This window comes from Papio anubis, chromosome 1 (genome assembly GCF_008728515.1).
Source record: "Papio anubis isolate 15944 chromosome 1, Panubis1.0, whole genome shotgun sequence".
NCBI classification, from domain to species: Eukaryota; Metazoa; Chordata; class Mammalia; order Primates; family Cercopithecidae; genus Papio; species Papio anubis.
In genome coordinates, this window is record NC_044976.1 from 50,844,158 (window position 1) to 50,864,481 (window position 20,324).

The following is a 20,324-nucleotide window of genomic DNA, read 5'->3' on the forward strand; positions in this document are numbered from 1 at the left end:
CGTACACCTAAGAGGGGCGCATGGCGTAAATCCGCTAACATGCAGCCGCCATCATTGATTCGATCGGCGCCGCGGTGCGCGGAAGGTCTTTGCGCTGAGGTGTTTCCGGTTTCAAGATGGTGGCCTAAGCTTTTTAGTGAAACAACTTCTACCGCTCTCCATTCTCCTAGGTGTTTTTTTCTGAACCTGGATGTGACGCATTAAAGGATCCGACGGAAATAGAATTGAAGGCATTCTAAAATGGCTAACCGTACAGTGAAGGATGCGCACAGTATCCACGGCACCAACCCGCAATATCTGGTGGAGAAGATCATTCGAACGCGAATCTATGAGTCCAAGTACTGGAAAGAGGAGTGCTTCGGCCTTACGGGTGAGCGAAAGCACGCAGAGCCCCTCTCGGCAGCCCTGTGGCCAATTTCTCCTGACCGAGCGCCGGTGGGACTAGCGACTGGCCTCTGGGGCGGGGGGGGGTTTGAGCGGAGTATGTCGATGATTCAGAAAAATTTGAGTGCATACTAAGTGCCTCGTCTTGTGTCGACTATTGGGAACACAGATGAATCTGATAAGGTCATGTTCTGAAGGGTGTCTCAGTTGGGTTCTGTGAGTTATCCCATATTTAATGATAGCTGGCTGGGTTGCGACAGTGTTAAGCTCAGGGGTCCGAATATAACACTTTGACACAATCTATTGAAGGTCTTTAAGGACCTGACGTTAATATGCCTGAAACCAAATTCATGATCTTACTATCCTTAGATTTGGGCCAGTTCCAGTATTTATAAATGTCAATGCTTCAGAGAAGTCTTCCAGGTAATCTTCCGATTTGAATTCTGGCTTTAAATCCATGTCCTGTGGCAATCTGTGAACCTTGAGCAAGTCACTTTACCTTTCTTAGCCCTCATTTTCCTTACCTGGAAATAAGAACATTGCTAGAACTTTCTTCATGACTTGTTAAAAAAGGTCAAGTGAGATAATATGAAAAGTTTAGCAGGGTACCTATTTTATTATCCATTGTCAATGTATATTAGCTGCTGTCGTTACTGTTGCTAATACACATTCGTTCTCCTAATATTACACTGTTGATGTGTATTTAGGAGAACCAAAGCTTGAACTAACTCTCCACTTCAACTAGGAAGAGCTTAGCCCTAATATGTCACTCTGTTCTTTTTGTTTTTTAGCTGAACTTGTAGTCGATAAAGCCATGGAGTTAAGGTTTGTGGGTGGCGTCTATGGTGGCAACATAAAACCAACACCCTTTCTGTGTTTAACCTTGAAGATGCTTCAGATTCAACCCGAGAAGGATATCATTGTAGAGTTTATCAAAAATGAAGATTTCAAGTGAGTGCAATGTTCACTAGCTAATATAAGAGGTTTAATTTTGGCGGTTCAGCATTGGGCTTTGGTTAAGAGTGGTGTACACAATGTATCTCATTTCTACAGAGTTCCACTCCAGATTTTTGCTTTTGAGTCCTTGAGTTTGTATTTTGTTTGTTTGTTTTTTGTTTTGGAAACAGAGTCTGTCTGTGTTGCCCAGGCTGGAGTGCAGTGGTGCAGTCTCGGCTCACTGCAACCTCCATTTCCTGGGTTCAAGTGATTCTCCTGCCCCAGTCTCCCGAGTAGCTGGGATTACAGGCATGTGCCACCACACCTGGCTAGATTTTGTATTTTTAGTAGAGATGGGGTTTCACCATGTTGGCCAGGCTGGTCTTGAACTCCAGACCTCAGGTGATCCCCTCCCCTCTGGGCCTCCCAGAGCGCCAGGAACACAGGCATGAGGCACCACACCCGGCCAAGTTTGTATTTTATCTGTTCTGATTGTATTAATCTTCTACTTTACTTTCTCAGTTTTGGTGGTAGTTTTTCCCCAAAAAAGGATTTCACAAATTCACTAAATATATATTAAGCAAAAGTGAGTGCCTGATATGTTGGTAGGCACTGGACGCTCAGGGGTGAAAATCAAACAACAAAAGGTAGTGGTTAAGAGGTGTTAGATCTGGGTTCACATCCAGATTCTGTTGCCCATTAACTTGACATTGGAGGGGTTACTTAATTTTCTAAACTTTGCTTATCTGTAAAATGGTGACTATAACGTAAGAGTGAAAGAAGGTAATGCATGCGGATCTCTGAACACAGCATTTGCTGCGTGGTAAACACCTAGAAAATGTCAGCTTCTCATTACTGTATTACCCATTCTCAAGGAAATCACAGACAAGTATAGGAGACAGACATAATAGCTTCTTATGTGCCATGCTCTGAGGGCTTTGCGTATACTAATTCATTTCACTTTCACAACAACCTTCTAAATTTTTAATCCCTATTCTACAGGAGAGGAAACTGAGGCACAGAGATTAAGTAATTTTGCCCAAGTTCAAACAGCTAGTAAGTGGCAAATCTGGCTTCAGAGTTCATGTTCTTTGGTACAGTATTCTGCTTCTCATACAAAGAAACTGTGAGTTTCAAATGCCTCGTAGTTACCCAAGAGGAAATTTAAGTAGTTGGATACAGGAAAAAGGGAAGAGGGACGACTCTTATAAAGCATTAACAGCTAGAAAATACCTAACTTTTGTTAGGCACTTACTGTGTGCTCTATGCTGTACTTAGGACTTTAAATGCATTTCTTGTTTATATACCAAGCCATAAATTACGTAGCATTATCTCCATTTTACAAGGATTGAGAAAACACAGATTTGACCAGTAGTGTCACAGAATTAGTAAATCATGGAGTCAGTATTTGAACCCAGATGACTTACTTTTTTCCAAAACCAGCAGTCATGTTTATGTGTACTTGTTCTTGTATTGTTATTAAATATATCTTCTACTTTCTGTTTTAAAATTCAGTATCTGGCCAGGCGTGGCTCACACCTGTAATCCCAGCACTTTGGGAGGCCAAGGCAGGTGGATCACTTGAGGTCAGGAGTTTGAGACTAGCCTGGCCAACATGGCAAAACCCATCCCTACTAAAGATACCAAAATTAGGCTGGGTGTGGTGACACACACCTGTAATCCCACCTACTCGGGAGGCTGAGGGAGGAGAATCGCTTGAACCCAGGAGGTGGAGGTTGTAGTGAGTTGAGATTGTGCCACTGCACTCCAGCCTGGGCAACAGAGCAATACTCTGTCTTAAGAAATAAATAAATAAATAAAAATACAAAAATTAGCTGGGTATGGTGGTGGGTGCCTGTAATCCTCGCTATTAGGAGGCTGAAGCAGGAGAATTGCTTGATCCCAGGAGGCAGAGGTTGCAGTGAGCCGAGATCGTGCCACTGCACTGCGCCTGGGCAACAAAGCAAGACTCTGCCTTAAAAAATAAGTAAATAAAATAAAATTCGGTATTTTGTTTGATTCTTAGAGTAATCCTGTGAGGTAAATAGGTTTTATTCTGGTTTTACTGATGATATATTTGAAAGTTGATCAATATGTATGATGTTCCCACAGCCATAAATGGTAGCATGGGAACTTGAACCCAGGTCTCCATATTTTAGCTGTCTTTCTTCAGCTTCATTCTACCTCCACAATTGCAGCTTTCTTACCTGCCAAAGAGAAGAACATATTTATCCACTACTGTCATGAGAAAAGCTAGTTGTAAAACTTAGGAACTTCTAGGATGGCCTGTTGTTTCACTATTATCTCTCTATCAGGTATGTTCGCATGCTGGGGGCACTTTACATGAGGCTGACAGGCACTGCAATTGATTGCTACAAGTACTTGGAGCCTTTGTACAATGACTATCGAAAAATCAAGAGCCAGAACCGAAATGGGGGTGAGTATGGTGTTAAGTCTCCTGATTGTCATTTTTAAGCCAATTTTTATTTCACCAGTACTTCTACCTCTGCATTGTCATAGACAGTGTGAATGCTCCTCTTCATCTACATTGTAACTGTCTTTATGCAAGTTTTCCCTTGTCCCTCATGGGAGTTTTCAGTCTGACTACTAGCTTCATGTTGGCCTTACCTAGCCTGCCTCTGTCTGCCTCCCTTTCCAAGTGCATCTTATGTTAATCCCTGCCTTGCATCATATGCCCCCTTTATATGTGCTCCGTCCCAAAAGATCTAGCTGCAGAATGGCTTCCCCATGAAACCTTCCCTAGCCCTCTCAGACAAAGTTAGTTTTCCGTATTTTACGTCTTCACAGTTCTTTCTACTGGCCTCTCCTCTAGCACTGTACTTCACACTGCAGCATATAGACTTAAGTGTACTCATTTTTATACAGGAATCCCACTGAAAAATAAGTATATCCGAGAGAGGCAGCTCCATACTGTCTACAAAGAGATTACTTAATGTGTTAAGGAGGGATTCTAGGTACTGCAGTCAAAGCCTTTTCTCATTTGGTGTCATAACAGAAGATAGGAACATTTACCTTTCACCCCTACCTGTATCATTAAACAGTAGAAGGTTAAGAATTTGGGGTCAAGCACGGTGTCTCACACCTCTAATCCCAGCACTTTCGGAGGCCAGGGCGGGCAGATCACTTGAGGTCAGGAGTTTGAGACTAGCCTCGCCAATATGGTGAAATCCTGTCTCTACTAAAACTACAAAAATTAGCAGGGTGTGGTGGTGCACACCTGTCATCCCAGCTACTCAGGAGGCTGAGGCAGGAGAAGCGCTTGAACCAGGAGGCGGAGGTTGCAGAGAGCCAAGATCGTGCCACTGTATTCCAGCCTGGGCGACAGAGCAAGACTCCATCTTAAAAAAAAAAGAATTTAGTATTATACTTTAAACTTATTCATTCATTGAATACGTACATATTAAGTGCCATTGACATGTCACATACTGTGCTATGTGGTGTAAATGCCATGGTGAACAAGATGGACATGGTCATGGCCATGATGGAGTTATTTATTATTTTATTATGTAAAACTAAGAATTTCTCAACCTGTTGACATTTTGCGTCATATAATTTTTGTGTGAGGATTGGCTTGTGCATTGTAGAATGAGTAGCAGTATCTCTAGCCTCTAACCACTAGATGTAAGTAACATCTCCTTCTAAGTAGGAGGATGGGCATGTGCCCAAAATTGCCCATGGTCGAGAACCCCAGAAGTAAGGTAGTGTTTACCATGGAAGTTCTCAAAAGCTATATATATATACACACACACACACATACACATTTTATATATATAATTTATATATATGCATAATTTCTTTTTTTTTTTTTTTGAGACGGAATCTTGCTCTGTTGCCCAGGCTGGAGTGCAGTGGTATGGTCTTAGTTCACTGCAACCTCTGCCTCCCAGGTTCAAATTATTGTCCTGCCTCAGCCTCTTGAGTAGCTGGGATTATAGGTGCCCACCACCATGCCCAGCTAATTTTTGTATTTTTAGTAGAGATGGGGTTTCGCCATGTTGGCCAGGCCTGTCTTGAACTCCTGACCTCAAGTGATCCGCCTGCCTTGGCCTACCCAGAGTGCTGGGATTACAGGCGTGAGCCACCACTCCGGCCAGTTCTCAAAAGCTATTACTCCATGTGCCATATAAGATGCATGTTCTAAATTTAGAAACATTGCAGGTTCAGATGAGAAATTATATTTGAACTATATGATCTCTTCAAGATCACCCCTACATAATTCAGGACTGTTCGTGCTTGCTTTTGTGTTTGTCTCCTCCTAATTGGGACATCTTCATTCATCCCTTAATCTCTTCTAAAGAGGCCTAGTATATAGATGTCCTGATATGAGGTCTTAACACTTCTTTTACTTTTTGGCATCTAAATCTGTTATTTCCAAGTTGTTTGAGCTAATGACTTTTTCTTGCAGAGTTTGAATTGATGCATGTGGATGAGTTTATTGATGAACTATTGCACAGTGAGAGAGTCTGTGATATCATTCTGCCCCGGCTGCAGGTAAGAAATAAGAGTCTCTTACCACAGTCACCCTTTTCTTTCTAGACAGGCAGACAGACAAACACATACACACAGCTTAAACACTGAAGCCTGTGGATCTTATGGGTCCTCTTAATAAACAGTCTTCCTGTCTGGGAGAAAGATAGTGGATTGGGAGTGAGAGGAAAATAGATAAAATATTTGAAGGGTAGGGCTTTAAAAGTGAATAGTTTAAAACAAGGAAACTTTGTTTTTCCCCATCCTTTTGTAGTTCACGTGCATGTGTGAGTTGTACCTCCCTCAAACCTTTTTACAACATCAGCACATTACTCGTCTATCATGAAAAAAAAAATTTATTCAGGATGTTATATCAAGGGTATTGTAGCTAGAGTGGGTAGGGATTTTTTAACTTCATGAACAGTTTTTTTCAAACTAGTCTTCATGTAAAAAGCCAGGACATAAAACAGATAAAGATAGGGCCAGGAGTGGGAGACTGAACCCTTAATTCCTTAAACTTGGCTTTACCATCCTGCTTCCCTTTCCTAGTGATAAACGATTATCCATGAGACATCTTTTCAGGAAATGAGTGTGATACATCTCTCCTGTTCTATATTGGCACTGTAGGGCATGTAGTGGAAAGAATGAGATTGTAAATTTGAAAACCTACTTTGAGGGCCCAATTCTCATAGCAATGTCTTGCTCTGTTGCCCAGGCTGGTCTTAAACCCCTGGGCTCAAGGGATCTTCCCACCTCAGTCTCCCAAGGAGCTGGGACCACAGGGACATGCCACTACATTTAGCCATTTGGCATTTTTAAAATCAGCTTTGCTTCTCTGATCTTTAGCCACTCAAATAAACATTGGTAAGCCATATCCCAGATTAAAATGGAGCCAGTTCAAAATGCATGAATCTCAACAGCTCCCGAGATCCTGGGTCTGCTGGAGATTTGGTGCTACTCTAGGGCTAGGCCTCTTCTGGTGGAACTATCAGCCATGAACTTACTAGCCCTTGGATTTTCTCTGTGTACGAAGCCCTTACTTTTGGTTCTAGGCTATACCTATACTGATTGATACTCCCATGACTTTAGAGTATAAGATACAGGGAATACAGCCAATAGAAAATGAAGATGTTCTCTTCAGGTTTGTATTTATGTTTATAGGAGAACTTTAGTTTATAGATTCCAGGTCTATTAAACTTGTTATGAAAAGCTTGAACTGTCTTTGAAATGAAATTGTCTCAGGTGTTGCTCCTTGGAATCCTGAAGCCCAGTGTTGAGGTTTCAAGAAATAGGGGAAATGACAACAACCCCTAACTCTCATTATATTCTCTGTAGAAACGCTATGTATTAGAGGAAGCTGAGCAACTGGAGCCTCGAGTTAGCGCTCTGGAAGAGGACATGGATGATGTGGAGTCCAGTGAAGAGGAAGAAGAGGAGGATGAGAAGGTCAGGCACCTGAGACTTTCAGGGTTGTAGGGGAGGGAGTAATAGAAAATGGGAATTTTTTTTGTTTTTGTACTTTAATTTTTAATTCTGTTGGCCAGGCGTGGTCGCTCACGCCTGTAATCCTAGCACTTTGGGAGGCCAAGGCGGGTGGATCACCAGAGGTCAGGAGTTCAAGACCAGCCTGGCCAACATGGTGGTGAAACCTCATCTCTACTAAAAATATAGAAATTAGCTGGCGTGGTGGCAGGTGCCTGTAATCCCAGCTACCCAGGAGGCTGAGAAGCGGGGGTTGCAGTGAGCCAAGATCGCACCACTGCGCTCCAGCCTGGGCAAAAGTGAGACTCCATCTCAAAAAAAAATTTTTTTTAACTCTAATCAAGAACAATATTCCCTTATTAAAAGCACCTCAGCTCTGTCATATACTAGTGGTATAATCTCAAATTACTTAAATTTAGTTTTCTCCTATGTAAAGTGAGGTTAATGATACGTTTTTCCCCACGTCTGTTGAAAGTATTAAATAAGATTATAAATTTAAAGCCCTTAGCAGAGTATTGGCACATTATAATTGCCTAATAAATGGTGGCAGCTGTTAAATACTTGGAAAGAAATAAAACTTTTCATAATTGCACCTATCCTAAGGAATAAGCCTTGTTTAGGAGGGGGAAAATGTCAACCGCATAGGCATGTTCTTTCAATACTAGTGACAGTGCTGAAAAGTTGAAAACCACCAAGCCTGCCTAGTTGTTTCAGGAAGCAGTCAAACTTTTTTTTTTTTTGAGATAGGGTCTTGCTCTGTTGCCCAGGCTGAGGTGCAGTGGCACAATCTTGGCTCACTGCATCCTCGGCCTCCCAGGCTCAAGCAGTCCTCCCACCTCAGCCTCCCAAGTAGCTGGAACTACAGACGCGTGACAGCACACCTGGCTAATTTGTGTATTTGTTTTGTAGAGATGGGATTTCACCATGTTGCCCAGGCTGCAGATAAACTAAACACACACACATACACACACACCGGTCTGTTTCTGTTCCCTCTCTCTTCTGTGAGTTATTCTGGCTGTCTTACATAGCCCATAATAGGTTTTGTTAGTTAATAGGGTAAGTGCCTCCTTCTTTGTAGTCAGGTTACTGTGCTTTAAAGTCACTTGGAGATGGACTTTGGGACAAGATGGGGTGTGAAGTATAATTAGTGTTCCTAGATGGCTCTTTATAAGCCTGTGCTTTTTAGTGACCCAGTCATCTTGTTTCCAGTTGGAAAGAGTGCCATCACCTGATCACCGCCGGAGAAGCTACCGAGACTTGGACAAGCCCCGTCGCTCTCCCACACTGCGCTACAGAAGGAGTAGAAGCCGGTCTCCCAGAAGGTAAACGCTAGTCATTGGCCTTTTCCCAGGAGATTTTGAGCACTGTAGCCTAGAAGTTTGGATTTTAGAGAAGGAAAAATGCCAGCCTATGGAGAATGTTTGCCCAATATATTCTGTTGCTGCAAAACAGACACCTGTAAAACCTCATTGGCAGAAAACAATAACCATTTGTTTCGTTCACAAGTCTGCAGTCAGTGATTTAAGCAGAGCTTGGATAGGCAGTTTTTTAAGTACCTGTTCTGTTGTCTGCTGTCTACTGGCTGGTATGGAATTGCCTTAGCTTGGATGACAGGGGAAATTTCTCTTCTCTGTGTCATCCTCCAGCAGGCTAAGTTGGGTATATTCTCATGGTAGTGGCAGAACTCAAGAGCAAACAAACCCAGTCATGCAAATGTTTTTCCAGTATCTGCTTTTATCATATTTGCAAATATCCCATTAGCCAAAGCAAGTCACGTGGCCAGTCCTAAAGTTAGAATGGGAGGGTGTTAGAGTTACATGACAAAAGACATGGATACAGAGAAGGGTGAAGGATAAGACTGGGGCTGTTTTTGCAATCTACAATATCCAGTGCACCAACCTAGGCTTTCTTCTTCCTCTCTTTATTATAGGCGGAGTCGATCTCCCAAAAGGAGAAGGTAGGCCTTCAGTCGTTTGTGATGAAGGATAGAGCTTTGGGGAGGGAGTGGTGGTATTGGAGTTGTATGTATATTGCTAACCAGATCTAGTAGTCTAACCAGTCTTTTCTATAGCCCCTCCCCCCGCCGAGAAAGGCATCGGAGCAAGAGTCCAAGACGTCACCGCAGCAGGTCCCGAGATCGGCGGCACAGATCCCGTTCCAAGTCCCCAGGTAGAGCATGTGGGCCTTTTGCCACAGGTTGTCTTAACAAAGAAATGTAAAAGGAGCAGTTAAGCCTCCTGCAGTACAGGAGTGCCTGACTGTACTGCGTAACAGAAAAGGAAATGGACATAGAACTTGAAAATTAAGGTTCACAGCTTGACTGCACTTATAAGCTTTGCTGATAAGGTTGGCTTCAGTTTTTTCATCTGAAATTATAAGATCTAATATAATAGTGAAAACCCAATATGATGTTTGTGAAATTATCCATAAAGCCCTTGAATGTATATGTGTTTGAACTGGTTTCATTACTCCTTTCTTTGCTCCCTCTTCCTCCACTAATTCAGAGTTGCTTCCACTAAGAAGACAGTGTCCCCTGCATAGGCCAAAAAAATATTAAGCCAATGGCAGGTTATTAGGGGAGGTGAGAGTGACAGTTTAATAAGAGAAGGGTAGGATCTCATACAATGGCCTTTTCTTCCCCAGGTCATCACCGTAGTCACAGACACAGGAGCCACTCAAAGTCTCCCGAAAGGTAATGAATTGACCTCTATTTTAACTTTATTCAGAAAGTCCCAATTACAACTAATTGGACCTGAAATTTTCTGGTTTTGTTGGGGGATGTTAGGAATTCTCCTTCGTTACAAAATTGGTCTAGTGCTTTGAGAATTACTGGGGTTAGATAACTTTTTCTTTTTTCTTTTTCTTTTTTGTGAAAACTGAGTTTCGTGCTTGTCTCCCAGGCTGGAGTGCAGTGGCGTGAACTTGGCTCACTGCAGTCTCTGCCTCCTGGGTTCAAGCGAGATACCTGTTTTGTTTTGTTTTGCTTTACAGGATTGCACCTTTGGATAATGGATGAGCTTTGGGCTCAGTCCCAAGTTTTAAAACTTGAGTGACCTGGGACAAGTCACTTTCATGTGATTTCATTAGAAACCCCCATGTGCCATATACTGTTAGGTGCACCCCTTTTTTTGTTTTTTTTGAGATGGAGTCTTGCTCTGTCGCCCAGGCTGAGTGCAGTGGCACAATCTTGGCTCACTGCAAGCTCCACCTCCTGGGTTCACGCCATTCTCCTGCCTCAGCCTCCCGAGTAGCTGGGACTACAGGTGCCCGCCACCATGCCTGGCTAATTTTTTATATTTTAAGTAGAGATAGGGTTTCACTATTTTAGCCAGGATGGCCTCAGTCTGACCTTGTGATCCACCCACCTCGGTCTCCCAAAGTGCTGGGATTACAGGCGTAAGCCACTGTGCCTGGCCTGTTGGGTGCACTCTTAACCTCTGAGAGGTCATTTCCTCAGTGCCAAAATGTGGATAGTAATGCCTGATTCAAGTGTTGCTCTGAACCAAAAAACTACCAAGCAGTTTAATGCATATCGAGTGTCAGCTCCATCCCCATCAGTGTTAGCATACCAAGGTCTTTCTGAGGAGTCCCTTTTTTTTTTTTTTTTTTTTTGAGACGGAGTCTCACTCTGTCATTGAGGCTGGAGTGCAGTGGTGCGATCTCGGCTCACTGCAGCCTCCGCCTCCCGGGTTCAAGCAGTTCTCCTGCCCCAGCGTCCCGAGTAGCTGGGATTACAGGCGCCTGCCGCTATGCTTGGCTAATTTTTGTATTTTTAGTAGAGACAGGGTTTCACCGTGTTGGCCAGGCTGGTCTCGAATTCCTGACCTCAGGTGATCTGCACACCTTGGCCTCCCAAAGTGCTGGGATTACAGGCATGAGCCACTGTGCCCAGCTGCCCAGCTTCTTAATATAATTATTTATATGTGTTGCCATTTCAGGTCTAAGAAGAGCCACAAGAAGAGCCGGAGAGGGAATGAGTAATGGACTGTTTGGTTTTAGTCCACATGGCCTCCTGTGGATATGAGGATATCTGTCTATGTGAAAGGATTAAGATCTCCCCCAGGCAGCTATAAAAATATTTTAGTTTTTTTCTTATCAAGTTTCTCAACCTTTATTTTTAATGAAGGAGGTGCTAAGTTTTGTATCTGTTTTTAATCATAATCAACATCAGTTTTTGACCCAACTAACCTTGACTGTATTCAAACTTATGAGTAGAAAGGATCTGAAGGTTGGGGATATGAATGACATGGAAAGGATGTGGCCACCTGATGACCTTTTCCCTTTTTATTAAACCGGACACACCTGTTTCCCATTTCTCTGTAGTTTAGTTTTTGGTTTGTTGTGGTTTAGTTTTTGGTTTGTTGTGGTTGGAACTGCTTTGAGAATCCTGGGATTTGTGCTGCTGCTATTATTTAAAAATCAAAGGAGTAAAACATAGTAGCTCCTAACTTTTTCTCAGCAGCAGCAAGTGGTAATAAACACGAAACCTGGTTAGCAGTTTTGAAAGAACAGAATGCATTCAAATGTAAGGCTTCCTCTGGATCATTAAAGCCAGTTTCATCCAACAGTTCAATAGAGAGCGGCACTTAATACCCTTTATACAGCCCATTTTTTCTTAGTTTCATTTGTTCTTGCCCACAAGCTTGAAATCCAGGTTAAGGTATCCAGCCTTTATCATATAAGCATTGACATTATCCAGGCCTAGTTAGTAGCAGTAGGGTAACAGGATTGAAAGAGATTTGATGGAGAGGAAAGTATCTAATATTAGTCATGGTTTTGACCTAAATTGCTAGACAATAGTGCCATTCAAAGTCAGAAAATACCGCAGGAGGAGACAGCTTTTAGAAGGGCAGAGAATTAGGGGATTGTGGTAGTAATGAAAATGATGCATTCAGTTGAACAAGTTTGAGCTTTGGTATAGCTAAAAACAAAAGCCCATAAAGTTGGAGATGGGGATCAGAGTTTAACATAGTGATCTAGGCCAGAATTGACAATGTTTAAGTAATGTGGAATCTGTCAATAAGACTTCTAGAGTGTTTATATGTATCAGAAATGCACACAACAGAACCACAGGCAACACCAACACTGGTGACAGGAAGAAGCAGAAGTCACCTATTGAAAACTGGAATGGCCCATTCAGAAAGACAGGAGAATTAGGAGAGGTGAAAGCAGCCAAGGGTCAAGAATGCAGAAGCAAAGGAAGGATTAAAAAGCCTCCATGGACATTGATAATCAAGAGATTATTAAGATCTTTGCTAGAAGCGTTCCTTTACCTGTACTTAACTACCTTAAAAAGAGAAAAGTCAATGACGTCCTGCAACTATAGTCCCAGTAGGAACTGTGAAGACCAGCCGCCCTGCAGGATCCAGTTTTTCTTGGGAGGTTGTATCTGGTCATAAGGTAAACATTCTATACATTGTATTGCCTGCTCGTGAACTGAAAGACTTCTGCAGCAGTATTAAAGCATTTTTTAATCTTATTTGAGCTTTCATATTCTTCAGTGATTCCTTTCATAATACCTGAGTTAATAAAAGTGGTCTTAAAGAGCTCTTACGGTTTCTGATACAACTACATAGGACTACCTTTTAGGATTAAATATAAGCATCTCTATGTAAATGTGTTACAATGTCCTAGCAGTTATTTCTTTATGAAAGTGATCTAGGTAGAAAGAAATGTCTTCTAGCTAAATGACCCATGGACCAACCAAGCTGTCATCCAGTACACTCTTAAAACTTTATCTTAAAATACGTTTTAAGTAAAAATAAACCCACACAAAAAAAAAGCCCAACAAATTTTAGTAACAGAAATAAACCTCCCTAAACAAACATTAAATAAAACATACTTGTTTAGACATATGGTAAAATGTGGACCAAAACTGAGGTATCACAGCCAACCAACAGCAGGAAAGGGAACATCCCTATTCTTTAATTAGAAGAAGGAGGTAAGAGGAAGGCATGCTGAATGTAGATACCGTTTTGATAAAATTACACAGGAGATGGAGCTTAAGGACAAACCTTGCTGTAAGGCTCTTTCTGTCATCTATGTGCTTGCCTATGGATGAAGCATTTTAAACTTTTTGACTACAGCATACATTTTAAAAACGTTTTTACATCTTACCTCTGTATACACATCTATATTCTGTACTGAGACAAATTTCAGGAAAGAATACTTACTATGCAAAGTGAATTCTGGTATTTCCTACTTGATAACAGTTTTTAATATTGGATGCAAACCACTTAATCGATTTCACTTCCAATAATTTGAAATATACTGCCTTAAAAGCTTTGCCCTAGGGCACAATCGCCTTTTAATACTAAGAAATTAAGGGACATGTGTTCCAAGGGGCAAAAGAAATAATGGATTTTTGGCCGGGCGCGGCAGCTCACGCCTATAATCTCAGCACTTTGGGAGGCCGAGGAGGGCAGATCACCTGAGGTCGGGAGTTTGAGACCAGCCTGGCCAATGTGGAGAAACCCTGTCTCTACTAAAAAATACAAAATTAGCCAGGCATGGTGGCACATGCCTGTAATCCCAGCTTACTCAGGAGGCTGAGGCAGGAGAATCGCTTGAACCCAGGAGGTGGAGGTTGTGGTGAGCTGAGATCGTGCCATTGCACTTCAGCCTGGGCAAAAAGAGCGAAACTCCATCTCGGAAAAAAAAAAAAAAAAAGAAATAATAGGTTTGGTGAGAGGGTTCCAATATAACAACCCAACTTAAAGCTCATTCCTCTAACCTCTTCCTGTTATTCTTCAGTAGACTGAAGAGAATGATTAGAAAAGAATTATCGCCGGGCGCGGTGGCTCAAGCCTGTAATCCCAGCAGCATCTGAGCCGAGACGGCGGATCACGAGGTCATCAGGAGATTGAGACTATCCTGGCTAACATGGTGAAACCCCTGCCCTACTAAAAATACAAAAACTAGCCGGGCGCAGGTGAAGCGGGCGCCCATAGTCCCAGCTACCCGGAGGCTGAGGCAGGAGAATGGCGTGAACTCGAGGCGCGAGCTTGCAGTGAGCTGACATCCGCCACCGCAGGCACCCAGCCTGGGCAATGAGTTTGCATCTCGCCTCAAAAAAAAAAAAAAAAAAAAAAAAAAAAAAAAAGAATCACAGATTGCCTACTCCCTCAGAAAGGTTAATGTGACAAATTCACACATTCAAAAAAGATAGCAGACATGAACTTTTAAACAAGCACAGAGGTTCAAAAGAGATGGAAAATAAGATTGGTGGAGTTTCAAGGCCTTACTAAAAACCACAAAACATAAAACAGCACAGAGAAAATAGGTTGGAGGAAATAAAAAATGGAAAAGAGAAATAATAGAATAAAATATTCTGATGGTTTAAAAAGAATCGGCTGGGCGCAATGGCTCACGCCTGTAATCCCAGCACTTTGGGAGGCCGAGGTGGGCGGATCACGAGGTCAGGAGATTGAGACCATCCTGGCTAACATGGTGAAACCCCGTCTCTACTAAAAAATACAAAAAAATTAGCCAGGCGTGGTGGCGGGCGCCTGTAGTCCCAGCTACTCGGCAGGCTGAGGCAGGAGAATGGTGTGAACCTGGGAGGTGGAGCTTGCAGTGAGCCGAGATCACACCTCTGCACTCCAGACTAGGCAACAGAGCGAGACTCCATCTCAAAAAAAGAATTAAATGGGATCAGGATAGTCTGAGATACTGTAACAAGAAGGCAACGAAGCAAAAGGCTCCAAAGATTTGAGAAAAAACGTGCCAGAAATTTTATACTTTATAAAGGCTATAGATATCCTCAAGTTTGTAAAAACTTAAAAGTACAAATCATGAGCCTTTGAGAAAAAAACTACCCAATAATGAAATTCAACTAAAGAAGAAATCAATCAAATTAAGGACTTAGGAACAAAGAATCAGTAAAAGGAGTGTTAGTAAACACTTCCAAAACTTTAAAAATAATGGGCAATGATTATAAAGTCAAAATTAAATATTACAAATACTGTCTATATAGAAATAAGTAGAGTGCTGGTTTCATCTTTCATAGCAGGAATCACATACAGTCTCTAATTAAAACATACATGAAGCTAGAAAAAAAAAATAGCCTCTTTATTGTTTTCCGTAATTGTCCTTAATTTTAGGAGGAATCTTACAAGACTAGATTCTCTTGTGGGAAAAGTGTTTTTAAATTGAGCATTTTTTCAGTTTCACACTTGTTTTCCTTTTGTTAATTTGCTGTATTTATTAAATATAGCATATGAGCCCACTTTTGTAAAACTATTTGTATATATGTGCCTATATGACTAAGAGAGATGGTTGGAATGAATGAAGTTGACCAGATAGTACTTCTGTCTGGCTGATGAACTTTTGAGTGATTTTTAAACTTTGTACTTTTATATAAGGCGTATTTTCTTTTTACAATAAACATGTTAATTTCTACAAGGAAGAAATGAGTTGCTGGGAGTTGAAAGCTTTTATATAAGCATACCAACACATTTTACATATTGTTTGCTGGAACTACAAACTGATAACCACTTTTATGAAGGGCAATTTGGCAATATGTAGCAATGTAGCAGGAACCTTAGAACTTGTGATCCTTTTACCCAGTGATCCCACTTACGGAATTCACCCTGATAGAATAATTACATGTACACACAAATAGCTTTATCCCATCATCATTTTACACATTATATATGTATATATATATAAAAAATATGTTTATATGAGAATAACTGGAAACAGCAAAAATGTCCATCTGTATGGAATATAAACAAATATATTACACAGTACATCATATTTATATTTTTAATAATCCCAATGTCAAGGGAAAATACTAATCCCCATGTTATTAAACAGAATATTTCAAAACAATTTGGTCTTAAATGTGTGTGTTCTCCCTGTATAAGATTGATAATTTTCTACTTAATGGCTCTACAATGAATCTGAACTCATAATCTACTTTGCAAACTTAAAATCTGAGCTTTTTTACTGTATCAATTTTAAACTACATTCTGTTTTTCGACAGAACAGTTTTGCCAATTATTGAACACTGGCAGTTACTGAAGGAGGGGCAAATGAGATGCTGAAAACTAGTATCTGTAACACTATCATATAAGTAAAACCTAGGCTATTGGTTACTAGGTTGCCAGTTAATAGCTTTTGCCAAGTGGTATTATACTGCCTTCCTTAAGGAAGAAAGGCTGAAGGGTATTATACTGCCTTCCTTAAGGAAGAAAGGCATTCTGTTATTGGAAGTTGTTTTATTTTTAATGAATATTTCAAATACAATCCTCCCCTTGGTATCTGGTGGGGGATTGGTTCCAGGACCTCCCACAGATATACCAAAATCCAAGGATGCTCAACTCCCTGATATAAAATAGTGTAGTCTTTGCATATAACCTATGCATATCCTCCTTTGTACTTTAAATCATTTCTAGATTACATATAATGCCTCATACAATGTAAATTCTGTGGGAAAAGGTGTTATACTGTATTGTTTAGGAAATAATAACAGGCCGGGCGCGGTGGCTCAAGCCTGTAATCCCAGCACTTTGGGAGGCCGAGGCGGGTGGATCACGAGGTCAGGAGATCGAGACTATCCTGGCTAACATGGTGAAACCCCGTCTCTACTAAAAATACAAAAAAAACTAGCCGGGCGTGGTGGCGGGCGCCTGTAGTCTCAGCTACTTGGGAGGCTGAGGCGGGAGAATGGCGTGAACCCGGGAGGCGGAGCTTGCAGTGAGCCGAGATCACGCCACTGCACTCCAGCCTGGGAGACACAGCGAGACTCCGTCTCAAAAAAAAAAAAAAAAAAAAAAAGGAAATAATAACAAACTGTACAAGTTCAGTACAGACACAATTTTTTTAGATATCTGCAATCCGTGGTTGGTTGAATCCACAGATGCAAAATCCATGGATATGGAGGGCCTACTATATGTACAAAAGTAAAGAGAATAATAAACACCACTGTATACATCATTACCTGTTCTCCAAGATGTGGAAGGACATGAAGTACCGAATGTTAATTTAAATCTTGAATGCTCCAAGTCATTTTAACATAAATGCATAGTTGGGTCAGGTATCTTGTTAACAAATGATTTAAGTCCACCACTTAATAGGATTCTGAAGGATGCTGACACTTTAATAAGAAAAAATAGTAAATATACCTGACTTTAACTCAGGGCTGTAAATACAGCACAAATACCCTCAATCTCCTGCAATAGGTTTCAAGTGTCTTCCATGTTGCAAAATATGGAAAGAGCCCAAGCAGTCTCCTATTTTAAAGTAATGTGTATCAGAGGAAACACAGCAAAGATAGCCCACTGTCCTTACATTTTTATCTACTTATTCTGCACATTTCCAAATAGATCTATAGCATCATTTAGCCTAAAATCCCAGGCAACTGGACAAACTAATTAAGGGGTTAGAGAAAATCACCTCACCTCACTGCTAAAACAGCTGAAACATTATGCCACCAACAACTCGAGTCTGAATTCCAATACCCAATAATAATTCCAAATATTACTGGTAAATAATTATCACCTTGGCAAGTGTGCTTTCCAGGTGGAAGTATAGGATTCAAAATGAATAGAGTCTGGGCTGGGTACGGTGGCTCAACGCCTGCAATCCCAGCACTTTGGGAGGCCAAGACAGGTGACCAGCTGGACCAACGTGGTAAAACCGTCTCTCCCAAAAATACAAAAATTAGCCAAGTGTGGTGGCGCATGCCTGTAATCTCAGCTACTCAGGAGGCTGAGGCAGGAGAATCGCTCGAACCCAGAAGGCAGATGTTGCTGTGAGCCGAGATCCCACTACTGCACTGCAGCCTGGGCGACAGAGACAGCCTCTGTCTCAAAAAAAAAAGAAAAAAAAGTTATCTTCCCTCCACTCTAATTGCCAATATTAGTCTCAGTGTTTTAAAACACTCTTTCCAAATACTTTTCAATTCAGACTCCAGCATGTAAATTTCCTTTTTGGAATTTACTGCTTTGCATTTCAGTTTTTATTTTCAAAGACAAATGGAAATGGCTTCTGCTTCTATCAACCTCATAATGGGTGTTGTGAACATTCAACCAAATAAAGGATATGAAAATGATACTTGACTCTCTAAAACTAAAACCTGAGAGTTAGAATGCTCTATTCACTGAAATTAAAAGAAATCTCGTTACATAATATTTCCATCATCTATACAACAGATGAATTAACCAAATTTAACTCTTGTCAAAAAGATTTATTAACTTAAAATAGAAGTACTTCAAATACAGACAAAATCAACTTTCCGTTCAAGTTTGAATGTTCAATATACAAGTATGGAAAAGAAAAAAAATCTGAATCTTCATGTTGTAATTTTATTTTATTTTTTGACCTTTTAAAAAGTTTTTGGCACTACAAGGTTCTGTAAAGAATAGAAGTGACAAATTTAAAACACATGAAATTCTTTCCTAACTCTTAAGAACAATATATAAAGTCTGAAGCAACCAAAGTATGAATACAGCTAATAGAAAATAAAGAATGTAATTTTTTAAATTCTCTCTTTATACAATTCATCAAGGTTAAACAAAACATAAAATTCCCTTAAAAATAGGGTAATAAAATAGATGAAATTTGTATCACTCAATTTGGTGATACTAGTAAAAACTATAGTTCATATTTATATACAAATAATACAGTCTGTAAAAACAGTCTTAGAATTTAAATAAGCTATCTAAACGTGTTAAAATTTTAAATCAGGACCTGATTTGTTTTGCTTTCCATTAAATGTCACTTTTTCTGCTGAATGTAACTGACATTGAGGTACGGATACCCTTGAGACAGCAGGATTGGCTGGTTGCTGTGCATCGGTAGACCAGCTGAAAGAAAATGGACTCGCATTACTCCGACACGTTTCCTCTTGGTGGGTGGGGACAACGCTCTCTACACCGACGGGTGGCACATCTGTCTGTTGGATACAACACAGACAGGAAACTGAAAGGCTTGTGCCTGTTTATCTGACAACACCTTAGAATTAACTTATAGTTAACTTTCTTTTTTTTTCTATTTATATAATAGGAGGAGATAAAGCATGCTGCAAAACATTTGAGAGAGTGGGGAGAGAAAGGAAGGAGGGAAGGAAATATCTGTATGTGAAAAAAGCAAAGGACACGGAAGACAGAGAGGAGGAATCAAAGGGAAAAAACCCACTAGAGAAGAGTTGCAGACCTCTCCCCTCCTAAAACGGCTTATGACTAATAATAACTTCCTTCAGTCCCAGTTCTTTGCTCAAGAGAAGAGCTCAACCACAGTCAAGGCTCTGCCACTCTATAATACAGGGATGCCCCAGTAGTATATGGCCAGACTCAGACAATGCCTATAAGAACAAATACCTCTGAGGCAAGTAGGTTAGATAAAATGCTCCAAGTTTCTAGGAATTCTTAGTTTACAATATTCATTACCCAGTGAAAGCCACTATTAGTACTATAATAGCACCAGCAGAACATAATAAATTTTAATGTCATTCAAGTCCTACGTTTACTAAACAAATCTGATTATGTCTTCGTTCCACTAAAAACCTTTCATTAGATCCCCATTGCTCAGTAAACCAAGTCCAAACTCCATAATATGGTCTAAGCCTACCCTCTCTAGCCTTATTTTATCACCATCTTTCCCATATACCTCTCTAGCCCTAATATTTTCTCTTCTTTTTCATCATGCCAGGCAAAACTCAGTGACTGCATATATTAATCCTTCAGCTAAGCATACTCCTCCTCCTCTCTCATCTCTAGGCAAAAAATATTCCTGCATCTCTTTCAAGATCTAGCTCAACTGTCAAAATCTTGTGATGTAATAATCTCTTAAATCCACATCCTGTTTGGATTTGCTAGGCCCCTAACTGATTCATCTAAACTCCTTTTCTATTTAACATGTCTGGCTTTCCTAATAAAATGTGCATCAAGTAATGGAGATTTTGTTTTACTCTTGCTTGAGCAACAAGCACCTAGCACTATCTAACACACAGTATGATCTCTCAGTAAATGTTTACTGAATTCATGAATTTTCACTCCCAGATCCTGGCCTTCACTAAGGCTCTCTATCCC

General features: G+C 40.7%; 2 protein-coding genes, 1 long non-coding RNA gene and 1 pseudogene across 15 annotated transcripts in view; 2 read left to right on the plus strand and 2 right to left on the minus strand.

Moving 5' to 3' along the window:
* Positions 1-14: 14 nt before the first annotated feature.
* On the plus strand, positions 15-12,839 carry PRPF38A (pre-mRNA processing factor 38A). The gene is made up of 10 exons (XM_003891888.4): positions 15-370; positions 1,176-1,335; positions 3,636-3,757; positions 5,747-5,832; positions 7,144-7,254; positions 8,500-8,612; positions 9,221-9,247; positions 9,362-9,459; positions 9,934-9,982; positions 11,229-12,839. Exons 1-10 carry the CDS (start codon positions 241-243, stop codon positions 11,269-11,271), a joined length of 939 nt encoding a protein of 312 aa, XP_003891937.1. The 5' UTR covers positions 15-240; the 3' UTR covers positions 11,272-12,839.
* LOC110743842 lies at positions 3,344-4,607 on the minus strand. The gene is made up of 2 exons (XR_002523567.2): positions 4,559-4,607; positions 3,344-3,527 (listed from the first exon to the last, which is right to left on the minus strand). It is a non-coding gene; the product is annotated as an uncharacterized LOC110743842 (long non-coding RNA).
* LOC116272575 lies at positions 6,071-6,151 on the plus strand (annotated as a pseudogene).
* A 5,627-nt stretch (positions 12,840-18,466) lies between the features above and the next one.
* Positions 18,467-20,324, minus strand: part of TUT4 (terminal uridylyl transferase 4) — a 215,133-nt gene continuing 213,275 nt past the window's right edge. For 10 of the 13 annotated variants that reach the window (XM_031668776.1, XM_031668769.1, XM_031668797.1 and 7 more), the window contains one exon: positions 18,467-19,100. In XM_031668776.1, the coding sequence (XP_031524636.1) occupies positions 19,012-19,100 (89 nt within the window). In that variant the 3' untranslated portion in view covers positions 18,467-19,011. Of the gene's footprint in view, positions 19,190-20,324 lie in introns of all 13 variants that reach the window. The other 3 variants (XM_031668782.1, XM_031668784.1, XM_031668781.1) reach the window with 1 other exon arrangement.

Bases quoted from the DNA above. Each gene is read 5' to 3' on its own strand.
- PRPF38A (XM_003891888.4), top strand. From the start codon at position 241: ATGGCTAACCGTACAGTGAAGGATGCGCACAGTATCCACGGCACCAAC. The intron at 1,336-3,635 runs GTGAGTGCAATG...TCTCTCTATCAG, and splicing joins ATCAAAAATGAAGATTTCAA to GTATGTTCGCATGCTGGGGG. The intron at 3,758-5,746 runs GTGAGTATGGTG...TTTTTCTTGCAG, and splicing joins GAGCCAGAACCGAAATGGGG to AGTTTGAATTGATGCATGTG.